This window comes from Chelmon rostratus, chromosome 3 (genome assembly GCF_017976325.1).
Source record: "Chelmon rostratus isolate fCheRos1 chromosome 3, fCheRos1.pri, whole genome shotgun sequence".
NCBI classification, from domain to species: domain Eukaryota; kingdom Metazoa; phylum Chordata; class Actinopteri; order Chaetodontiformes; family Chaetodontidae; genus Chelmon; species Chelmon rostratus.
This window is the reverse complement of record NC_055660.1, coordinates 23,346,088-23,371,499: the sequence shown is the minus strand read 5'-3', so window position 1 is coordinate 23,371,499 and position 25,412 is coordinate 23,346,088. Positions and strand designations below refer to the sequence as shown.

Here is a 25,412-nt window from a genome sequence, read left to right as displayed (position 1 = left end):
TGTCAGTCAAATGTGATCAAACCACATCCACAAGTCCTGATCAAACTGATAAAGGTTTTCTGAACCGTTTTAAACTCTTAATGAAGAGTATCTGAGGCTCATTGTTCCAAACTTCAGCTCTGATTGTTGCATATTTAGTCATAAATATTTAAAGATCTTCTCAAGACACATAAAAACTCGGATCATCTTCTCAATCTCACTCATTGAAAAATCCCAAATCTACAAATATGCAAATATTTATGGTTTCAAAAGTCAACTACCACACAGAAGATGCCTGATGACACGTTCTCAGCGTGTGTGAACAGGAGCCTTCAAGTTTCCACATCACTCATGCGTAAGTTACAAACCGGACCAGGATTGGCTCCAAACTCCTTGTGATGTCACAGACCACTGCGGTGCGTGAGTGTGAAAACAAAACCCTGCACAGAGAGGGTTAAACATCAAAGAACAGAAAGCAAAGACACGTCTTTGAGTGGAGGCGGACTTTAATGTTATGTAGAGTTTCCAGCGGCTTTAAGTCACGTAGCGATCAATTAAAGACCTCGGCTGAACTCTGTGTCAGTCCCTCAGTTCCTTCAAGCCATTAAAACTATTTAGGGTTATACAAAAGATTCTGCTATCCATGATTTTGATGAATGACTTCATGCTGCTCTTATACTGTAGAGCAGTCGACTTCCTCATATACAGGCCAGACAGGCTAAAAGCTTTGCTCTGCAGGCTATGCCCCAGTCAATGGCTCTAACATTTCATCTGTGGTGGAGCCTTTCATGATGGCTTGGCTTGCCTTTCTAAAAGAGCAGCGAGGCCCTGGTAAAAAGCTCAAGGATCAGTGGGGGGAGGGACAAGCGCATATTAATGTCATTTTCTCTTGAAGGAGCAATTTCACAGCCTGGGGGGCTTATCTTAGGAGGTCCTGAGCCATAAAGCCTAACTGATGATGCGCTGTACAGACACATGCACACTTCTCTGTCTCTGCTTCCCACACACAGGCACACACGCTGCGTATCTGCTAGCATGGACACCGACAACACAATATACATGCACAGAGACACACAAATGCTCGTAGGCACGCAGACGCACACACACACACACACACACACACACACACACACACACACAGAGCGAGGGGAATTCATGTCAAGCTCCAGATTTGCCACCTGAGCGGTCACCCCGTCCTCTGGGTCTAGTTTGCTTACTGTCAGCCCTGTGGCTGCTCTGTCTCACAGTGGTATTCACACGCACACACACACACACAAACACACACACACACACACACACACACTGCTGTGAGTTTCAACCCCACCTGACGGCTAAAAATGTGCACCTTTTCAATATCATAGCCAATTAAACTTCATCATTATGCCACCGTTTCACTCCCATGGCCTTGCTGTTAAATTAATAATGTGCCTTTTTATAACAAGGACTTTAAATATAGCATTCCTGAGGGGAACAGTTGAATTCCACTGGCTGACAGGTTATGAACCCACACTCTAACAACACTTAAACAGACGAGAGATGGATCATAAATTCATCATGTTCGTCCTGGAAGAACGTACAGCGCAAAAAGTTCTGTGACTTCAGTCAAAAATCCTGCTTGTTTTTTTATTTATTTATTTTTATTTATTTATTTTTTTACAATTTTAAAATTACATGTTCAAATGAGGTGGCTCAGATCTAATGGGTGCTGGAGTTTGTTTTTTTTTTCCACAAGAGGAAATGTCACCTATCACTGGAACCTGGAACAAAGCTAGAATATGAGAAACAGCACCTCCCTGACAGATGACAAAGTGAGAGAGATTAGAAGATATGACGCCTGCAGCCACTCGTCGTCTCACAAAGCTCAGACTTCTTAAAAGCTGCTGTAAAGTTCATGAAAGGGGCTTTAAAGAAAAAAAAAGAGGTAAGAGCAAGGAGGCAGTGTAGATAAAAGCTGGGAAAGAGGGTTGTACTCTGACAAAGCAAGCGTGTAACTCATCCTCTGGCCTCTCTGGACACACACACACACGCACGCTTGCACACACACACACACACACACACACACACACATAGCATATCTCCCCCTGGACACGAAGCCCCTCTGCTGGTGTGAGGGGCTCTGGGTTTGCCTTTGAGAGGCATCCATGCGGCAGGACAGACATTATCAGGGAATTAGAGGGGAAATAATGCTTGTCTCCAGTCCCACTGATAACAACAGCAGTAGTCAGGGCAGTGCGGGCAGGGCAGCCCCCACCCCTTCCTGCCTGCATCTGCACAGCGTGGTCACAACGGAAAAAGGAGTGCCGTTCAGAAAATCTGTGCCCAAAAGTATTGAAACTACACTAAGACAAGCCTAGTGCAAGCTCACGTATTTTGAGCTGAATTAATGTAGAGGAATCAATATAAATAATGGCTTAATTGACAAAGAGGTGGCAGAATAAGGGCGGAGTTATACTTGAACATATTGTTGTTCCGAACAACCACTCTTGAAAAAAAGAGAGCTGAGAAAGTTCAAACCGTTGCTCCTTTCTCACCTTCCGCACTGCTGACCAGTCACGGCGTGATGCGGGCGTGAATGTCGATTTCAGAAAATAACAGCAATGGGAAAGTTGTGGGGGCAGGGGGTTTCTGAAGCTTTTCAACCACCTGACAATCAGTTCTGATGAAGCAGACCGGCAGCTTAACACAGGGTTGTATTTGCAGTCTGGCAAGAGTGAGGCATCTGTTTATTCCAACATGTTTGTCTGCGCTGCAGTGTGCTACAGTAAGTCCATAATGATAATGTAATGCTGAGGTGTTTATTTCTGAGGGAGAATGTCTCTGTCCGCCTGATCCTGTCCCCAAAGAAATCAGAAAGGATCGTCAGCAACAAAACAGCTGAATGGGTTTCAGTTTCTTGCTTGAGGACACTCGAGTTGCTCCCTCTGACAGAGGCTTGAACCCAGGCCTGCCACTTAAAAGGGACCATATTTGCAAGCTCACCTCAGTAAATATGCAGTACGAAGACTTGGTCAAATCCAAGCTGTGGCACACGCTAAGCAAAGATACAAGACGCAATTTACATATTTCCATATTGCATGGATCCAAAAGATGCTGTTCCCTCTTGTTCCCACACCTAACTGCTTATTCTCCCTCTCTCGCCTCTCCCTGTCATCGCTGCCTCTCAGCTCCCTCTTTCGCTCCATCAATCGTTTCGTTTCCCAACAGATGGGGCTTAAAACCTCCACTGTCAGCCCTTTCCTCAACAACATCACCCTCATGCAAATGAGGAGGCAAAAGACGGGAAGAAAACAGTGTCTGGTTGCGCACACTTGCAAATACCTTTAATCATGCCCTGGCAGACAGACAGACAGGCGCACAGACAGGATGAATATGCACACATGTACACACGCAGGTGTTGAGACACACTGAACTATGCAGACGGCATGACATAAACTAAGGCGTGCACACACTGCTGCAGAAACACTGACACACATGCACAGACCGCCTGTCAGCAGCGTTCATCGATACGGTGAAAAAACCAAAGTGAATCCCTCTATGAGCAAAATCCACATTTGTCCATGCATCTTGGCTCCAGCTGTGGACACATCAGATCCAGCTTCCTGTTAGCCAGTGGTCATTACAGCTTGTCTGAATTCAACGAGTGGACATCTGGCTGCACAGAGGAGATAAGTCTCTCCTTAATAGGAGGATTTTAATTGGCTGCTGCAGAGCTACATCAAAAACCCAGCAGAGCCTGAACTCCCACAAGGACTATAAACTCACATAGAAAAAAAAGCACGTCACAAAATTTCTTCTCCAATGGGCTATTTCCATGACTTCATGTCCAATTCACGTAGACTGTGTGGCTTTAATTACCTTTTACAGCTTTCTAAAAGCAATGGTTTCGAGTGGAGAGATGGCTTTCGGACCGTAGAGTACACAACAGGCCTGGAGAGTCAATAGGTATTGACCCTGGGCAATTAAATTGTAATCAGTTCACCATGTAACCCATTCAATGGAGTGCAAGCAAGGAAGCAAGGACTTGGAAGAGAAGGTGTTAACAAATAGTGTTTGAGAAAAGCAGAGGATCTACTTCATTGATCTGTTTGGTTTGGAGTGACTCTTATTTAAAGCTCACAGTTAACCACAAGAGCCCAGACCAGTGGGTATTGAATTTCTTCCTTATTGGCTGAAAGCCGTCTACGATTGTTTGTGCCCTGGTGACTGCCTTTGTCACCTATATTAGATGCTTGCCCCTACACTTCAGTTCATTTCCTTAAAGGACAATTTGTTACCAGACCGTCTTCACCTCAGCCCCGCCACCCCCATTATCCTTAACTGAACCCCCCTTGCTGTGAGATCCATCTTTGTTACCTGATGGGGTAGTCGGCAGCACTGAGGTTGATGAAGAAATCCCAGCTCCAGTCCCTCATGGCCAGCAGGTCAGCCATGCTGCGAAGATACATGGTCAGCAGACTGGCACCACCCCAGATGGTGGCCATGCGCCAGGGCGTCACCCTCACATTTGGATACTGCACAGCCAAGCCAAGCACCTGCCTGTGCAGGTAGTTAGAGCGCTGCAACAAAGGAAATGATCACACACCAAACTATATCGTGTCTGATATCAAGAGATTACATTTTCCAAGTTAATGCAGTAAACACTACATCACATGAAATGTGCATCGTGTCCGTAGGCTGCCTGCGGCTCACCTGATCGACGTGTATGTAGTAGTAGTGCGAGGTGTGGTAGATGGCTTTGAAGAGGCGCTGAAACTGGCGAGAGGCTCGTCCATGGACCACCAGGACAAACGCTATTCTGACTGGTTTTGACGGGAAGCTCTCAGCAGAGTCCTCATCCCACTGGACATTAGTGTTAGCTTTACCTGTGAGGGACAGAGACATCGTCTATACAGTATTTATGAAATCACACAAGGAAATACAAATTTTGCATTCATGAACCCCTTTAATTCACACACCATTGTACATATTCTTCATCACTGATATAATCAGGGCTTGTTTGCTTGTTTGATTACCAAATCAAATCTGTTATGCGGTACAAAAGGCGCCATTAGTCTCCATATGATGAGGAGCACGTATAAATATCCTCCAGGGACCAAGAGAACAAATGCCAAAGCAGAATGAATATAGTTATTAATGACAATCAAATGTTATTCTTTTATTAAACAACAACCACAAATAGCTAAACAATGAGGTTGCTAGGCGACACAGTAAGCAGCAGTTGGAGTGGTATGATTAGCATATCCATAATAATTAACTGCGATGTTAAAGTGAACATTCAGTGGGTATTGTACATTGTCTGACACAGACTGAACTGAGTTTTACTTCTAGTTTATAAGTGTCATTCAGATGCTCTGTTGAGGATGTGCAGTAAGACTATAATAGAACCTTGAAAGACGCTGCAGCAGGCACAGGTAGTAGTTTAACATGGGTTTACTTCCCTTTGCTCTCCACTGTGCCATTTAAAGAAATCTCAGGAGGCCAGACTAGACACCATTATGAATGAGGACAGAACTACAACTATCTGATATCTACAACTGAGATATTATTATATAAATGAATAAATGAGAAAAAAATAGTCATGAAGCTACTTCAGTCCTACTGTGGAACAAAAAACCCCCCCAAAACCCCAAAACCATGACTCACTCATCCATTTACTTATGTGATTGAATTGGAACTATGACAATTTTAACCCGACAGTACACACACACTGTAACTACTATCCTCATTCAGACAGGAATCCTATAAGCGATTCCTCTGGGGCTTTCAGGGTGGAGCACGGTTTGACAATGCGCCATCATTCCTCTCCGGCAAAACTCCCAGAAGATGCCTTGGATTTCACACAAATGACAACAATAAGCATGCGGAGAAAACACCGCCCCGTTCGCGGCCTGCCAAGCCACTATCAAATTAAACTATTCGAACCATCTCTGGAGAGCCATTGGTAACCTCACATAGCTCCATTGTGTGGTTTTGTACCACCCTTAACCGCTCCAAAACAAACACTTGCACTTCAAAACCGGAAAAAAAAACCTTCCTCAAAGCAGTTCTGCACCATCAAGTCCCCCAACATTATCCCAGGCATTGTTTGTTTTTAAATCTTCAGTTATTACAGCAAATGTGCACACGCAGCTTATGAGACATGTTTGTTCACAGAACGTGCCTTAAGGAGATTAATGACTATAATTTGGGAATTTGGTTCCCAAGAGCTTGGTTGTGCCGAACAAGTAGAGGAAGCTGAGGGAATCCTGGGGTGGGGGACTGTTCATTCCCCTGAGGGTACGCTTCCTCAAAAATGCCCCTCCCGGCTCCCGTCCCCGGCTGTGCCACCCAGGTCCTGTAATTACTTCAAATTTAAGGGGCAATTGTCTGTCTCTGAGCTGACAGGGGCGGGCTAAGAAGGCCTCCCTCCCGTTCAACTAATCTCATTCATTGTGATTTGAGGGCAGGTGACCAACATTTTAAGGGTAGACCACAAGGTTGAGGTTAATGACACACTCCCTTGGCTCCAATTGGCCCCAACTGGCCGTGGCTCCTGTCAGTCAGGCATATTTATTTCTCACTTCTCTCTCTCTCTCTGTGTGTGTGTGTGTGTGTGTGTGTGTGTGTGACAGCTGGGGGGGGTCTGCTGTGGGCCGTATCAGATTGAACGGTAATTGGTGGCCAGCTAAGAAGGTTCACTGGTTTGCTTTGCACACGGATAATTGGCCAGTCGCTTCACTCACAAAGCACTTTGAGAGCGTGTGCTATGCTAGCTAGCTGAACTAATGAGCACTGCTGTGTGTGTGTGAGAGAGAACTTAAAGTTTACTGTCAGTTCTGTCGAGCATGTGTGTTTATCTGCAGAAGAGCTTCATGTGTAGTATTTTTTTCTGAAAGGACCATGGGCCTGTTCCTAAAAGAGAAAAACAGAAGCCCTCCTCTTGCACTCATCACTCTTCATCATGCTTCCATCGCTATCAATCTTTTAAACAGCCTCTCCCTCATCTGCTATCACCCCATTCTCTTTCTTCATCATCTTGTGTAACTTCGGGCTCTTACCCACCCTCCATCTTAACCGCTCATATGAGAGGCTACAAAAAAAGTGAGCTATATCCCAAAGGGTTTGTATAAGATTGCATTTGAAAATGTCTCTGGGATGTTTTCCGCTCCTTGAAACCATCCACAAAGCCAAGTTTGCAGACATATAAATCATACCCATGGGTTTGATTTACTTGAATGCAGTGACAAATTTCATTTCCTTGTCTTTGCACCTGTAATAACTGATTTTTTGGCCACTTTGGAGCAGAGTAAACACACACAACACTGAACACAACACTTGCATATTTCCACCTCTTAAGCAGACGTGGGGAACTTGTTAGCAGACAGTAGCCTATTCAAGGCTCTTATCTATTCAAACCCATTATCTCCAATGTCTTGCGCTGCACCATGACGCCTTTTCGCTGCCTCGAGTAAAGTGGTGCACACAGCTCAGCGTGCTGCCTGGCGAGACGACGGACGGCTGAAGGCAGCTCACCTCGCGTTGGGTCTGAAAGGGCCTTCGCACGTCCAGCAGACACAAAGCAACAGAAGCACTCATTTGGAGTTAGCTACAACCAGCTAGCAACATGTTGAGCAAACTCACATGTTGCTATCACCAGCACTGTGCTGCTCAAAGCATCAAGTAACAAACAAGCTAACGGCTAACACCATCAGCTAACTAGATGCTAGTCAGCCAACAGCCAACTGAGAGAAATAGCTAAGTCTTTATCTGCTAAATGCTCCGGCTGTTGCTAGCTCTGCTGTTTGGTGCTTGGCAGGTAGCATGTGAAAGCTGCTGCTTCTCAGGACAAGGCCTTTAGGTCTGCCAGCTAGTACCTATGCTGGAGCAATGCAGCACAGTCATAGCATTATTAGCCAAGTTAGCATTTGGGAGGCACAGAGACTAAACATACTCCTCCTGTATTCAATGATGCTAACACCAGAGCAAACGTAATTGCTAATCTAGCCAAAGCCTAAAGGACAAAATACTGATAAAACTGGACAATTTCCTGCTAACAAGGTTCGGACTTGATTTGGGATGGGGGGCAGAGAAAGAGAGAGGGTATATACTAACACATTGGCAGGCAGCAGGCAGACAGAGAGAAAGAAAGAAAAGTGATTTAATTTAGCTGTCGTGTTGTTACAGTCCAGCCACCAGGGGAAAGCCCTTTTCAATTTCTTTGTCTCCTTTGATCAAACTGTCAGTTTGAATGGGATGGTGAGCTGCTGTGTGAGATGACAGGAGCTTAGGCACAGGCGAACGATACTCCTGCTCTGGGGAAGGCGAACGCACAAAACTTCTAAGTCACGGTGCCTCCTCGAGTTCCAATAACACGAGCGAGGGCCGGGAAGGTACCTGACTAGAAACAGACAGGATGTATAATGGCGTTCTCCTCCTCCCCTGCTGTCTGTACGGCATTCAGTCCACTCCCAGGAGTGTGAACGCACGTGTGTGTGTGTGCGTGTGTGTTTGTGCTGTTCACTTAAACATGGTTGCTGATGCATGCTGCTCACCGATGGCGGCAGCCACAACAGATTATGTTTACAGAAGCCACAACCAGACTGCAGATGTCCATAAATTCGTAGAGAAAAAAAAAAGCCTGTGTGTGTGTTTGTGAGCGCCTGTTTGAGAAAAAGAGAGGCAGAACCTGTGTTCTCTGGCCAGCTTGACAAAACAAATGAAAATTGGAAACCAATTTGGAGAGAGTACAAGTAGCATCCCTATTTTCTCCAACAGTTTACTTCACCAATTACACATCAGCAAAAAAAAAGACATTTCTTGCCTTTGACGAGAATTGCAATTACAAGAACAGGAAGCATTTCACCATGTACAAAAGCATGACTGGTCAGACTGCACGCTTTGTACTTAGCTTTGTGGATATCATTTTTTTTTCTTTTTTGCTGCGAAAAAAAGCTTGTGCAGCAGAGAGTAGGAGGAAATAATATGAAAAAATTAAATGTCAAATCATATGAGGAAAGACACTGACGACCTGTCAGCACTGTTTCCAGAAGGTTTTTCTTTGCGTCTTGTACTTTACTAAGCCGGCTAGAATAATCAACTCCAGCAAAAATCTCTTTTACCGTATTGATCTCCTGATTTTTAATCTCTTTTTGAAGGGATTTGAGATGAACAATTGTTTAAAGAGCACTGCAGTAAGGAGCTCCTCAGAGTGTCTCCTTTGCCTCATCTATTTTTACTGCTTTCACATAAATGCTGCATTTGGAAGATTAATTTCTCCTCATATGTCTTACAGCACCATGACTGCTTACATACAGTGTTTGGTCATGAACACAACTTTACGGTATTTCACAAAAAAAAAACATTTAGAACTCAACAATCAGATGTCCTCATGCTGGGAAGCTTGATAGGTATCGACCCATTCAGTCAGACATTTTTGTAATAATGCACTAGCTTCACAATCACTAAAATCAAAGAGTCAAATTAATTTGAATGATTAATTACTCACCCTCAAGGGGGCAGTAGCGAGTGACCTTCTCTGGCATTAACTGCCCTTCCTTGTGTCTGCAGTACACCTCAGCGATCTGTTTCCGGCACTCCTTGCTCTTGGCTCTGGATAGAGCTGAAATGGCTTCCTTCCCGCTGATCTCGCACTTGGGTGGCTGGTCGTAGGTCACTTCCATCGGCGCCGCGGTCGCCTGCCTCCTGTGGGGGTGCTGATGCCTGTGCTGCGACTGGGCCTGCTGGGCCTGTGAGGCACGGTAGTGTTGCCGCGACGCTGCCGCGGCGCCCTGGCCACCCAGGTAGGAGGCATTGTTGCCGACCGCCAGTGACTGGTGGCCTACGGGCAGCACTTCGTTAGAGCTGCGGCCCAGACTCGGGGAGTTGTCCCGCCAGGCCTGCTGCTGGGCGTGGGCTTTCTCCTGCAGACGCTCCCGCTGCTGCTTGCTGCTGGTAGCCCCTACAGACTGCCGGTGTGGCTGCGAGCGTGCGCCAAAGTTACTATTGTCTATGTTCTCAAAGTCTTTGGGCACAGAGTTCTCGTTGTTGCTGTCCACTCGACTTTTCTCCTTCGGACGGTGGGAGTAATATCCATCCTGGATGAAGAGGGAGGGAAGAGAGCAAGGGAAGTGTTGGGTAAATGGTGGGGAGCAAAGAGGAGGAGGGAGGACACAAACAAGAAAAACAAGATCAGAATTGAGTGAGCGCGGTGCATATCAAATGTCAGATTAACAATCAATGTGGCATGTATGAGTGGGCAGCGCTGCATCGAACCGTGAGGCATGAAATGAAGTAGCGAGGTATTGAGTGCGACGACTACAAGGTGCAACCTAACTGGAGGTGATGCAGGGCTGAGGGCTCTGCCGCTCCGTGCCATCATCAGATTAGCCCCGGCTTCAATTAAATTCTCCCTCAAATGGGCCCAGCACTCCGTAAACAGATTACCAAGAAGGGATAAAGGGCCAGAATATGACTGTGAGATTGTGTGGGTGTTTGTGTTTATGCGTGTGTGTGTGTGCATGCATGTGCACAATTCCTTATTCAGTCATATGAGAATGGAAGAAATTGTAGTGGTGTGGCATGTGACTGGAAAGGCTGCACTTGTCGGCGCTGTGCGTCTGCATATGTGAGATAGTGTGTGTGTGTGTGTGAACGTCTGCATGTACAATTTCCCTATCTTTCCAGCAGAATAGGCTGAAAGCGAAGGAGGGGCACAGGGGAGAGCAGAAAGAGGGAAAAGGGTAATGAGTGAAAGTGGGGAGTGCAGGGCGAAGGAGCTCTGACACGGCATGAGTTCTACTCCCAGGAAGCGACGGCTTGTTCCAGTGAAATGTGCCGCGATGCATCAAACGGAAAACTAAGAAAGCGGCCCGGCTGCCGCACCACTATTGCACACCTTGCTAGACACACAAGAGAAGAGGCGGAGGGCAAAAAGCGAGAGGAAACGAAACAACACACAGCAGCTGAGGAAAGATAGAGCTCATAACAACAGGGATCCCTGATGTGTTTCTCCATTTACAAGACAGAACAGAGGGGAGAAAGGTAGGGGGGGGCTAAGGCTAAGTGCAATATGAGGTATGCAAAATATAATGGAAGCAAGAGAGGCGACAGACACAAGGGAACCGAGTGAGATGTTACTGTGAGGCAGCCACTCAGCATGGAAATGTCTTTCCACCCCTAAAGCCAGGCATGTTATCAGCCCATCAACCTTCCCTCTGTGCAAACACCTTGTACCAGCACAATTACAAAGGTGGCTGGATGACACACTTTCACACTCGGAGAGGCGGGAGGGGGGATGATCTTATAGGAGCGAGACAAGAAACAACAAACTGGATGAAAAACAGAGGAGGAACAATATTCTCATTGTCAGCTCCTTTTAAGCTGCTTCCTTGGCAGAGGTCTGGTTCTCACAACACTGGATACGTTTAAGCTTCAGCCTCTCCTCTCCTTGTTTCCTCTCCTCTTCCTCCGCACTCGTTTCTCACCACGCATCTCTGACTTCTCTCCACTCTTTGCCTTTTCCTTCCCTTCACACTTCTCTTCGCACATCCCGATTCCACCCCTCTGCTTTGATCCTTTCACCTCTCGTCGTCTGCCCCGCATCTCGCTCGCCTTCTCTCGTCATGTGTTTCAACCATTTGGCGTCTTTCGCACCTCCTTTTCTCCCTCCCCTCTATTCCCGGCTTCATCTCTGCTCCTGCCTGTCATAACCTCTCCCTTCCCCTCCCCTTCTTGTCTCCTTCTACTTTCTTCACCCTGCCAGTTTAAACAGACCATGTTGTCTGAATGGCAGAACCTGCTAATCCTGCGTGTAACAGCTGCTTAGGCCAGTGATCACCTAAAAAGAAATCCCTACTTGCCGAGTTTCAAAGGGAATGCTTTAGGGAGCTAATCCATGCAGTGCAAGTCACTGGATGTTTGCAGAGGTAAGATGAGTCTGTGTGCATTCACAATTATGTGTACAGTGCATGCTTCTAGTGGATTTTTTTTCCCTACAAGTGTTCACTTGGGTGTGTTTAAAGGATGGAGAGAGCAACTGAAGCAGAGGCAGCATGTGTTTGCCCTGGGGAGCTGGATACTCTTTGAGTCCCACTGTGAGATACATGAGAAGATGAGGGACACAGTTACATTGGAAAAACTCCCAAGTGAGCAAACGTTAAAAACAACAGCACCCGGATGTCCCATAACCCATCTGTATCGGTTTTGCTGATGAACCATTCTCCATATTTCCTTCTGCTAAATTCAAACTATACCAAATATACCAAATCTTTACAAAAATACGCTAAGTGCCCCTTTACACAAAGAGCTCATCTCCACAGCAAGGTCAAATGAGGCTTACCTGTCCTGTATAGCCTATAGCAAAGAAAGAATTGTTGCCAGACTGCAACTAATCATTATTTTCATTATCAACAAATCTGCTTTTTGATGGGTGAATCAATAGATTTACAGTCTAAATACACTCCAAAAATGGGGCATACCATTTGGCACACAGCAGCGTTTCTGCATCATTTTAGAGCCGAGGTGTGGACAGCGTCCACTAAAGTCAGCATAAGCATTGCATTGTTATGAGATATTATATTGAGTTTATTGAAGGAATAGTTTAGATTATAGGCAATACAATACACACAGGAAGTTACTGCTCCCAGTCAAGCTATGCAACGCCAAGCTAACCAGCTTCTGGCCGTACCTTTTAAGTATATTCACTGTACAGCCAACTCTTGGCAAGAAAGCAAATAAGTGCATTTCCCAAAATGTCAAGCTATTCCAGCAAGCTTCAGGGGATACAAGCAAACAGTGATGCTACATCACACACCGAAGGCCATGTGTTCTGTAAGAGAGGCAATAACTGAACTGATAGCGAGACAAGATACGTCTCAGCAGGTGACACTGATTGACTGATCATATGTTCACTTGCAGTAATTAATGAGAACAATGTGGACAAAAAAGAAAAGTGAGAAGACACACAACCCAATCAGGCACAATCAGGTGCTGTGCGGATGTGTCTTTTGTCCAGCCAACCCCCCAAACCCCAAAGATATTTCATTCATAATCATTTACAACAGACAAAATCCTCACAGTGGAGATGCGATGAGAACCAGCAAATGTTTTCTGATTGATAAACGACTCATCAATAATTACTCAGCTACTGAAGTTGTCCTTGATTCGTTTAGATCAACTGGCTGATTACTGGACTTTTCATTTCAGCATGTGATAGCTGTATTTAAAACGAGTTCTTTGAATGCATTCCAGCTGAAACAAAAGCAAAAAGGCATCACAAAGATGCAGATTTGTTGCTAATTAATTGACACGGATGAGAGTCAGGCGAGGTTAGCCCCATGTGGCCCTGAAGTGGAAATGAGGAGTATTTGTAAGCTGGCGCTGAGGAGATTCCTCTGGATAAACAATCTTCACACTGTGCTCCTTTCTCCCCCTCCTCCTGTGAGCAAAGGACTCCAGTAGCTGTGTTGCTCTTTAATCTCAGGGACCGAGCTCTAAGCAGGAAGCGGTGGGGCACAGAATTAATAGCGGCGGCGGCGGCCATTGGAGATAGGAGCAGCGCTGGGCTGCAGATGGGGCTGGGAGCTGGGGGTCGCCATCGATTGTTACAGGGGATATGTTTTCTACTCCCTGGGAGTGTCGAGGAGGCCAAGCCAGGATTGCCTGGCATGCGGTGTGCTGGCTGTGCACACTCACAAAAAAACACACACACACACACACGCACAAACAGCCCTCCCAGAGCTCTGCTGAGGAGTGAGGAAAAAGCAGAGGGGGTAAACGTTAATATCATCCATCACCGGTAGGTACATTTAGAGAGAGGCCTGCGGGGCTGGGAGTTTCAGCATCCCCTCCGGGAATGGTTCAGTCCATTTCTCAATACAGAGCTGGCCCTTTCCACTTTCCCCCATTTCCTCTGCCACAGGGGGAAATATTTCACCTGTCCTTCTTCTCTCTTTCTCTGCACCCTCCTCCCCGCCATTCTCCTGTGCAGTACAGAGAAAAAAAGCACATATCTCTCTCTCAGCACCTGTCCAGCTTCACCGCTCTCCTCCTCCACCTCCTCCCCTGGCCCACGTTTCATCCCTCGCTCTAGGAAGGAAAGCAGTTCATCTGCTCCGCCCCCCTCCCCTCCTCCCTAATGCCATCATTTACTGTTGCAGTCCCATGGTGGATGTGAGGGAGAGCAAGGTAGCAGCACATATCAGTTTCATCCCACCCTCCCAGCCCGCTTCCTTTAAAAGACATCATTCCTGCGGGGCCGAGTGGAGATAAGCTACTGCGTGTGCCAGCAGTGCGTGCTCTGTCAACACAAGCCGGTGTACGGACAGTCATGTACATTTTCTGCCTGTGCATTTGTGCCTACCAGCTGCGTGCATCGATGTTTATGTCAGTGTTTCTTGCATTTCAACTACCAGCTCTGGCGGGTTGCTTTTAAATGTCCTTCATAAATAAGTTTGTCTTGACTTGACTTTACCATATAGTCAAGTTTGATAAGAAATGCAGCCCTGCTTATGTGTGAGTAGGTGGGTGCTGAGTCACCTCGACCTGCGAGCCAGCTTCTGCTATGACTTGCCTGCCATGTGGCTAACGAGCTCAGATTAATTACCTGGACTGAATCCCTGCAATACTCGGAGCAAGATGTGGCGTCTGGCATGACACGGAGGACTGATACCCTGACAGACTCAGTTCACAGCTGCTCCAGCACCTCAGGACAGCTCGAGGAGAAATGGGCCAGGGTGGATCGGGGACAACCTAAATGCTTAGTGACTTCTTAGAAGTCTTACTTATCGTAGCTTATCAGCTGTAGAGTTGGGGGGTGAGAGCAGCTGCTCTTTTCTTCTTTCCTAGACAGTTTAGGTATGAAACGCTCAAACAAGGTAAGGCAAAGAAGACTGAGCCACAAATTCAGTTCAGTAACAAACAGCCTATAGTACGGAGTTTTAAAGGGTCTGTTACCCCACAATAAGAACAATCAAGCTTGCAACAGGGTAAAGAAGTACAGAGATGAGCCATAAGAGAGTGCTTGGGTTGACTGAATTTTTTCATCGTGTTCTATCTTCTAGTTCTGAATATTTCCTGTGTTGCTGCTACATTTCTCTTTCTTTTTCTCCCTTCGGTCAATCCCTTCAATCCTGTTCTCTCCCGACGGCTAAAACTGGAGGAATGCTGGTCACATGTAATGTAAGTGTGTACGTGTGTGTGCGCGCAAATGCACGATTAGCGTCGGCTCTGAATGAACAGTCTGGGTTTGGTATGCACAGAAGCCTCTTGTTGTGTGCCCTGTAACAAGCCCCGGAGCGAAAGTGGTGAAAAGGGAGTGTGTCTTTGTGTATGCGTGTATGTGTGTGTATGTGTGTGTGCAAATGTGTTACAAATACCTAGAGGAGAGAGAGACAGTGAGAACCTCTGAAAACTACTTAACAGCTTTAGGTTTGGCAAATGGAATCTGGAGAAAGGGTGTATTATCTGAAAAAGAAGCAAAAATATTTAAAAAATAGCGCTCCTCTGGGAATCTGCTTAAACAGACTAATGATTCTAATCGGCTACTTGCTGTAGCCGCTGAAAAAGATCAAAGTCTTCCAGAGACAATGATCCTCGTGGGTGCTCACTAAGACTAGAGGGCAGAGGTGAATTCACAAACCGCTGTTGAATTTCCACTTCTTTCTGATGGACATTCTTGCATTGCAATTATACGGCTTCACTGACTATATTTGCATGCGTGGATTTCAACTGGGCAAGGAGACAAAAAAACCCAGACCTCTGCACCCATAGCCGCAGACACCAGGAAGAGAGATTTCCTCTTCCTTTAAAAAGCAACCGTTTCAAATAAAGCAAAGCTCTGCAAGAACAGCCCCACACAAACATCCATATGAAGAAATATATTAACTGTGTGGGACTCTCTAAGGAGTTCCCACAAGGCCACAGTGGAATTCAAAAATACTTCTGCGTCCCTCACAATATGTTTGCACCCCATGGCAATACCTTTGTGATTTCTTGCAACTGTTTTTTTTTCCCCAAAGCTTCCCTTGTGAGTGCATAATCCTCAGCCCACTCACAGCATTGATGTTCTCTGATGGCCTGTTGATACGTGCAACCCACATCTGTGCAGCAAAAATCATCCTAGGATGCTACAGATAGAATATTTAAAGCAGCGCGCGCTCACTGCAAACCCACACAGGTGATTTCAGTGATTTTAGCTGATCAGACCTCTTGTCAGGACTGCGTGGGCGTGCACAGACTGCACCGGAATGACACCTCCCTCACTCCTCTGTTAGCTTTGCTGCACCTGTTAGGGTGTAAAGAATAAAATCAACGAGGGCTGAGTTCCATTTAGCTGCTTCAGTTTCACGGTGCTGGTGTTGTGCATGCTGGCTCAGTCACACTGTCATGGCTTGCTGGGACATTTGCACAGAACAGAGCCATTGTTAGTGTTATTAGTAACACCTGTGCTTCTCCTACTATGACGGACCGAAATGTTTGAAATGTTTGTTTGCTGTGTTTGATTTTGACCCTTTTTGAAGAGAGCCAGGCTAGCTGTTTTCCCATTTCCAGTCTTTATGCTAAGTTAAGATAACTGGCTTCATATTTAACGGACAGGCATGAAAGCAACCCTAAGTTTGGGCCAAAATGTCAAACTGTTTCTTTGAAGGTGTTCACTGTGGCTGTACTTAAAAATAGCTTCCTGGGAGACATCCAGAATCAGTTGCCAGAGAATGCAAAGGCATTGGTCATCTAAAACAACTGCTTAGGGATGCAAAAGTGTCAATAAACGCAATAAAGGTTTGGTTAAGGATAATAAAAAGAGATTTATGGGAAATTCCTCTCCTCCCAAGGCAGTTTGAGAAATAGTTTGTAGCTGTTTGCGGCCTCCAGTGTTGATTCAGTGCCTCCTCACTATTTGTTCAATACAGCCACTATGTTTAATTACCCTCCTCCTGCACTGCAAAAAAGAATCTTTCGTTCTTCCCGACCTCTTTTACTTCATGTAGCACGATCCCACATCAGTATTCGACACTCACACTCTTGGCCATAGCTGTTTTGGGTATCAGAAATCTTAGAAATTCACCATTGCACTTACGATAAGTCATTAAAGCATCAGATAAATGATTGATATGTAAATGAGTCGTCACTTAATGGGCATAATCTAATCTAGAATCTGCTCACTGTTGTGGAAATGAACTGAAGTGAATGCTACAGAGCAAACCTTCGAAAAAAGCATAAATGTGTTGATATCAAAATGATTCTCTTCTGCAACTTTTCCCCCAAAATTGGATTAAGAAGAAGCAGAGTTGAGAGGCGACCTGAAATAACCTCAAATATTCATTCTGAGTGTGAACCGACAACAAGGAAACTCACACTGGGAACAATGTTTGAGCTCAAATCCCCAAAGCATGAGGCAAAAGTGAAGCCGGGCTGCCTGAGTCTCACAAGGTTTGGTTCGCCTTCTCCCCTTAAAAATCTGTACTCGGCATCCCAGCAGCTTACATAGATGGATTACTAAACACACACACACACACACACACACACACACACACACACACACACACACACACACACACACACACACACACACGCACACAAAAACACACCTTCATCTCCAGACTCACTTGTCCTCTGTTTCTAATAGACACACCATAATGCATACACACAGGTCTGCACACTTACAAACACACACACATGGGCATGCACACACACACACACACACACACACACACACACACACACTATTCACTTGTGAGACGGGTTTAGTGCAAGTCCCATTTATCCTGGGGCCTGTGTGTGTGTGTGTGCGTGCGTGTGTGTGAGTGTGGAGTAATATATGATTACTCTGCTGTGCGGCAGCAGAAGCCAGAAGCCAGGGAGGGTATTGAATGTGAGGGTGTGAGTGCCTCAGTGTTTATGTACAGTAGAGACTGAAGTGTGAAAAAAAATCAGCTGTAAAGTTGCACTTTGCATTTCTGTGCCCACCAAGATTTCCTCTGTTCAACACATGTGTCTGACATGCAAATACAACAGAGTGCTCGCTCACAAGTATCTCAATGCTGCACGCTAATCCATCACGTACCAATACGCACTTAGAATAACGTGAATTCCATCAAGGATTTCCATTTCTGTTCTATCATTATAGCATATTTGCTTGATGAGGCCATAACACACAAATGACATGTAACAGAAATGTGTCTATTTTGTTTTTAAAAGCAGAGCATTGATTGCTGTGTTTGGTCCTGGAGTAGCTAGTTAGCAACTGTCACATAATATAGTGCAGATGGAAAAATGACTGCTGTAAAATCATGACGATTCAGAAATATTCTGAATCTTAATTTACGGCTCACTGCGGAGAAAATTTGTGAAAATAGTGAAAATAACTACAAAACTAATAGTTTGCTTTAATCCAATTAAAAACAAGTCTTCCTAACCTGCACTGACAGAATACAAGTTTCTGGCCTACTGGCAAACTCATGCCACCCTTTAGAAGCTTAAAATGTTCACCCCGCCAAATTTTTAGAAATAATTAACAATGATACAGGAAGCAACTAATAAAATAGGAGTCAAGTTGAATTTTAGTGAAATTAAAGCTCAGCACAATATCATCAGCAAACTCTTGTTTATTTTCCCTGCATACATCATTTTCAATCAACTTAGTTTCACTCCATACACGCTCCATGGTGGCCTTTACCTCACTTTGACAACCACTGATGCAGATTTCGGTGAGTTGGCAAATGATTAGTTTCCTACATGTAATGAAGCATCAGATTGTCTTCATGAACATTAGAACAGCTGTGGGGTGGGATGGGTCAGGTCACTAGAATCTTCCGCAGCGCATCCGCATAATTTCAATCAACAACCCTCACTGGTTACAGCCTGAGGTTTGCAACTCAATACAGTGAAACGTTTCTCTCCAACCTCATTGCTGCTGCAGTAAATGTCCGTTTGTAGGGTCCAGTGAAATGATATGTGCCCATTCTCTTTCCTTGCCCTTAATTCTCCAACCCACTTCCTGTCCTCTGTCTTCCTCTGCCTCCCTGCTGGGTGAACCCTGGGAGTTTCCACATGACAACAGGAATCTAAATCATATGGCTCACATACAGTATATTAGGCCTTATATCTCTCAAGGGCATGAAAGCCCTTTAACAAGCCATGAGAAGATACTGGCAACCCTCCTACTGTGTCCCTTTACCCCCCTCCTCTCTCTCATACCGGCCCTTTTTTTTCCCTCTGTGAATAAACCCCAGAACTTTACATCTCCAGCTTTGAATGGAGCCCATCAGGCGATTTCTGAGCCATATCTCACAAGGGCATGAAAAAGCCTTACCCCCCCACCGCTTCTCTCCACACACCTCCCTGTTCAGCCATGAAATGACACCCCTATTTAATCAATTGTGAATCATGAAATTTTGCACAAGAGACCCCTTTTCTTTGCACTTGACAGTGATTGAACTGCACAGCCATGCAATTCCATTCACCACGGCGATGAGAAGAAAAGCGAGCGGAGGAGGGGCTGTGCACTGTGCAATGTGTGTGTGCGTGTGTGTGTGTGTGAGATGAAGGTGATTTCCCTGTGACATCATGGGCCCCTACTCAATGGCACCGCAACAGAGGGTCCCTTCTGTGCATTGAGGCCTCGTGGTCAGACAGCATAGTGGGATCCTACAGCTGATCTATAGGGGTGCAAAGGAGGTGTGTGTGTGTGTGTGCATGTGTGCGTACGTGTCACACATGAACAGCAACATGAGCCCTAAATAGACCAGGGGTTAAGAATAACAGAGAAAAAGGGGGATATGAGAGATTACAAGTGGAGGGGACAGAGTGAGATAAAGCCTGGGAGAAAGAGTAGTGGTTCATAGAAGCAGAATAAGAGAGAGTGAGAGGGAGATGGGGGAAGAGACCCCTGACGGGAAAGGCCCCCCATCCCCTTTCTTTCTTCTGCATGAATGGGCTGGTGGGAACAACATGTGAATGTATGATGTCAGGTCTGTAGGGAGCATGTCGGGGAACATAGCTGAGATTCCAGGCATCAGTGTGACATAGCGGTGACACAGCTTGACCCCGCTGTGACCGCCACGCAGAGGTCAGAGTGCACCCGCTCCTTCACGTCACGGCAAAACCCAAAATGACAAGCACTGGATTTATGCAAGAGCCATCCATTGAAGGTATCACTCTTGTACAGGTGAAAAAAAGAAATGTGGATGTGTGTGTGTGTTTCACTTATATGCCTGTGTTTGAGTACAGCGTGCTGATGATGTGCAAATATATCACAGCGGTGAGAGCTTTGGTTTCACTTCCACAATGCCATCACAAATTCTGCTGGCGGGACGGGCCTCCAGAAGCACATTATTGTGTAACATAAATAATATGAAGAAGTGCAGAAATGATTCCCTCATGATCAACTCGACTGAAAACACAAGCTATTTAACATAACAATTTTCCCTCCTGTCTGCGTACTTTCATCTCAGTTATTAAGGTGAAAGATGACGACACAAAGAGAGCACTCATAGAGGGTCAATGCAGTACGTCTGTCAGGGCCGCACACCGCTCTGGATTTGTTGTTACTTTAATCATAGAAAGCGTTTAACAAATTTAGCCTTGCCAGTGTCCCTGCTTCATGAAAGGCAATTTGGGCCCTTTGTTCATTCCACACCAGACTGAACGCCTCAGCAGCCATTTGGATGTGTTGCTGAGTAATCCTGTACATACATTTGTGTACTGTTTGAGGGATGAACCCTGCTCAAATTGGCAATCTTCTGACTTTTCGTCTGGCCCCACCGGGAGTTTGACATTCGTGTTTCTGAGTAAAACGTCCTGTGGCTTTTCATCCAGCACCATTATCGAGTCAAAACTGTCCAGTACTTTGGTTTAAATACCTGTAAACCTACTTCGTTTCAGCCATTCAAACATTCCGACCAGCCTCAGCCATGCTTTGTGTTTAGTGCTAATGAGCAAACATTAGCATGCTAACACACTAAACGCATATGGTGGATTAAATTTACACTCGCTTAACGTCAGCACACTAGCAGAGAAAACAAACCACAAATGAGTGTTGCAGAGTCATGCACTCAATTAGCACTCAAATGTTATTTGTAAATGTTAGCATGCTCTCAAGCCCCAAAAGTGCTCAGAGCTAGGTTTGGATGGTATAATGGGATATACTGTGCAACGGCATAAATGTGTCCACAGGTAGAGACACAAGCAAGTAAGTGGACCTTGAGTTGGGATAGTTTTGTAAGCTGCTGCTTTGATGGGACAAGTGAGAACCGCCAAGCTCGAGGTTTCTGAGATATTTTACTTAACGACAAACAAACATGAGAAAAACATTTCCTCCTTCTCTGAGGTAAAGACGGACCAGGGGATTGCTTTCATTTGTTTTGCTGTATTTCCTGTTCCATCTCTGCTGTCAGAGGAATTCAAGGCACCTGTTAATTACAGTTTTTAATTATATTCTGGTTTCCTGGTAGGCCTGGTTACTCGGATGCAACATGCATCTCAACATGGGTTCAAATGAGGCTCGTGCCCTGTCACACATCAGCTCCCTCTCTCATCTGTATGCAGTGTCAAGACAAATTCAGCTCTGGAAAAGAGCACCTGGATGCATCAGGCCCAGGCAGCGACAGAGAGGCATTTTCCTGGGAACACAGTTTTGCAAATGACATAAACTGCCAGTGACCTGTGTCACTCTAACAATACAAAGAACACACGTACCGTGCGCCGAGGTTACGACCCAATCTGCTCTGTTTACACCTGCAGAGGAAATTAATTTCCGTGCACTGATAGACTGCTGGTGGGGTGCAAAGCAAGATGAAAAGACGGGGGAGAGGCACAATGCTAATCACCTGAGGCTTTATGTGTGTGAAGACTTGAGCTTCTCCAATGAGTCTGACTGCACCGACAGCTGCAGGTTGCTTAGAAAGCTTCAGACTGGAGTGGGTTGGAGTTTGAATCGCTATACATGCAGGCTCTTGTCTTAGTGCTGAGGAGGCTTAGGGATGTATTTAGCTTGCTTCAGATGTCAGTCCTAAATATTCTGGGTCCAGTTTCTGGAAACACTGTGAAGGACACAAAGTCATTAAAAAATTACCCCAATTTGTACATTTCTATGGGAGCCAACCACAAGGCTCGTGGGTCCTAACCCCGGGGTGTGCTTGAAACGAACGAGTTTGTACAAAAAGTCAGCCCTTTACGTCTAAAAGCAACAGCATTTATGGGGGGTCTGAACGTCCCCTGAAAGAGAGGCGAGATGTCGTAATCGCACAAATGGTGATGATGCCGCACAATTTCAGACAGCCTCTCCTTGAAGGTTTACACGGTGCCGCACACAGTCGTACACACAAAAAGTGACGGAAGTGGTTGAGCCGGAATGAAGAATGATCTTGAGAGGGTTCAGATAGACCAAGTGCCAAACCACAGTGGGCGCGCTTGTCAGATTGTGGGTTTGGGGAAGCTACAAAAATTAGGCCCCTGAGTTCTGATGTAAAAATGGTGTTGGTGGAGGTTGTTCTTACATTGAGGCATAGATGTGGGAAGGAGGGGTCAGGTCTCTGTGGAGCAGTAACTGTAATGTAATTACTGAATTTCAAGTTGTAATCCCTTACACTACTCGTTACTGAAAAAGGCTCTTGTCTGTAGTTGGTCCAGCAGGCAGGGGGAGGGTGACAGTAAAGCAGGCACTGAGCTGAATGGGACTGCACAGTGTTGCATGTAGTGTTTAGCCATCTTTTGAATCAGGGCGACGCCATGGTAGCACTCTTAGGCTAACCCGGGAACCGTGCAGACAGAGCCAGGACGAGTCCTACGCAGAGGTGTCATGTATGCATAAATGCATGATGCGTTTCAGTGTAACTGAGGACCCCCGTAGGACTCCAATTAATTCCAGAGGGGATATTTTGAATCTTGTCACAGTTTTATAATCACTTCTTGGCTGTCAGACAAAAACGGCTCAGGCTGTGTTGCAGGAGTCAGAAGTAGCCTGTGGAGACAGTTGGTTGGATATCCGCCGTGAGAATCGGGGGTGAAAATCTGTCAGTGCGCAGCACAAATGTCTACTGAAGCAGAAATACACTAAAAATTACTTTTTCAAGAGCGTGAATGGTCCAGTTGCTGCATTTACATTTGCTTAATGCATTTTGCATGCTGAGCAGTTAAACGTTTGTTTGGAATATCATTTTCCAAATGATTATAATCAATTCATTTGAAAGTCACGTCATGTGGTCAGATTTGCATTTAAACAACAAACGCGAGTAACTAATGGCTTTTCTCCAAACAGCTGTGATCATCCCGTTGGGTTGCTACGGTTGGCCACCACCAAACTCCCACAATAATGTGTGGTTTCAGAGGAATGCAGTTGATAACTTTCTAAAGTCACAAAAGTCTAGAGAGCTATCTGTCTGATGGAATGACAGGGAGATAAAGATCAGAGGAAAACAGTGGGAGGAGGAGAAAGTGAAGGTGAGGAGTTAAGCACATAAGCTAGCAATAACGAGCGGCGAGACGGCTGATACGATCTTTCGGTCTGACACCCGGATCATTAAAACATCTAAATGATTGAGGGCCCCACTGTCCAGCACAGCGGATCCTGAGGCAGAGAGGAGATTTCAGACTTTAAGCTGTTTTCACAGAACCTCAAATTCAAAGAAAAATCAACAGTCCAGTGAAACGTTTACAGGGTGAAAATGTTATACAGTCATTTTGCAGCTAAACAACAAGTCTTTAGTCTCTCTCTGACAGAATGAGCCCCGGTATTGCAATTACTGCAGTAACTGTGTTTATCAAGGGGGCTATTGATTAATTTTAATCCTGTTGGGAATGACACAGCCAGAGATTTGCCTGCTTGACCCTGGTATTAATTTTGCCATTAGCTACCTACAGTTTTTTTTTGTTTTTGACAACACTGATTGGTGAAATTGACCTTTGTGGCTCAAGTTATTTGCAGATGATTTGGACACCCGTCGACAAAACGCTGCCAGATTCCAAACGGCTGCCCGACTTTTTTTTTTTTTTTTGTGCATTAAGGATTTTGTTGATCCGACCAGTTCTTAAATTGAATGTTTTTCTTTAAATTTAACGGAAATGATGCATGTGGGTGATGACTCGAAAGTGAGTGGAACTGCTCAACATCTGTGAAGTGCAGATGTTTATCTAAAGCAGCAGCTAGCTGGGCCAAATTGATATGGAGGTCACAGTGAGATTATTGATGATTTCAGATGCACTGCTGTGAGGCTGTACAGCAGCGATTAAAAGCTACAGTCAGCAGGCTAACATGCTCACAATGTCAATGCTAACATGCTGACATTTAGCAGGTATAGTGTTTATTAGCACTGAACAAACGTCCAGCTGACGGGAAGATCAAGTAAAAGAGCGATGCACCATTGATTTACCTCACACACGCCTACGTTTTCACTTTAAACTCTCCATCCAGGTGGTTTCAGCACAGTTTCAATCTGGATGTACTGCACAGGTGCTGCTGCTGTAATTGCATTCATCGCACAAACCAATTTTTTCCAAGCACATGCAACACGTCTGTTGCACTGCACAGCCATGTTATGTACTGGTTGGTACCAAATCACAAGGTGCTGATCGATACTTTTTTATTGACACATTAGGTTGGTGCAATGACAGCCCCGCTTTTCAGAAATAAAGTCACATCTAGCTGCTTTTTCCTTCTTTCTCACTCCGTCATGACTTTTAACCTCCTGGCAGCCAAGCAAACAAGTGGCTTTCTACATCTGACAAACCCTGACTGGGTCACAAGTTTGAACTCCTATTTAACCAGCAGGACAACAAACCCGCTGCTGCCGTGTCTCCTGCAGCAGCCTGGGGGAGATTCTTCAGTGGCCGGGATCACGACAGACAGATGTTGACAGTGGAAATGTGCTGTTGTCTAGATAAACAAGCACAGGACAGCAAACACTTCAACTTTTTAACCAAAGCACGCATTTTCACTAAACCAGAATGTGGTTTTATACTGACTTGAACCCATTCACTACCTCACCCTAACATTGTGAACATAACACATTAATTTGCCTGCAATAAAATCATTTAAAAGCAAAAATAGCATCCAATTCACCAGCAATTACAGCTAATCAGCCGCACTGCTGAGGTGCCCGGGAACAACAGGCACCATGCCTCTCTTCTCACTGTTGACTTTCCAACACTAATCCCACCTCAGAACAGCATGGAGTCTCTCCAAAATCCAACCAAACCTTTTAACCCCGACATCAAAAGCCATTTGTTGCCAGCAGGGCTGTCGGACGAGGCCACACCCAAACAAGTTGCAACACAAGCTGGTCAAATTACAATGTTCACCTCCCCCTTTCCTATCCTTAAAGGGCACCTTAATATCCCCTCCACCACCTGGCTGGCATCAAAGCCCAGAAACCCAGTGCTTAGCAGAGAGACACACCAGCAACATTGTTGGCTTTCATTTCCTTCTCCACAGCGGGGGTGCGCAGGGACATGCCAGGGCC

The 25,412-nt window shown here is 45.5% G+C and overlaps 1 protein-coding gene across 1 annotated transcript in view; it reads right to left on the bottom strand.

Annotated features, from left to right (window-relative positions):
• The window catches only part of LOC121604294 (xylosyltransferase 1-like), a 72,166-nt gene that overhangs the window by 23,283 nt on the left and 23,471 nt on the right, over nucleotides 1–25,412 (bottom strand). Inside the window, exons 2-4 of the mRNA XM_041933773.1 lie at nucleotides 9,464–10,052; nucleotides 4,669–4,841; nucleotides 4,333–4,535 (exon numbers count right to left, since the gene is read on the bottom strand). Coding sequence (XP_041789707.1) covers nucleotides 4,333–4,535; nucleotides 4,669–4,841; nucleotides 9,464–10,052 — 965 coding nt within the window. The remainder of the gene's footprint in view (nucleotides 1–4,332; nucleotides 4,536–4,668; nucleotides 4,842–9,463; nucleotides 10,053–25,412) is intronic.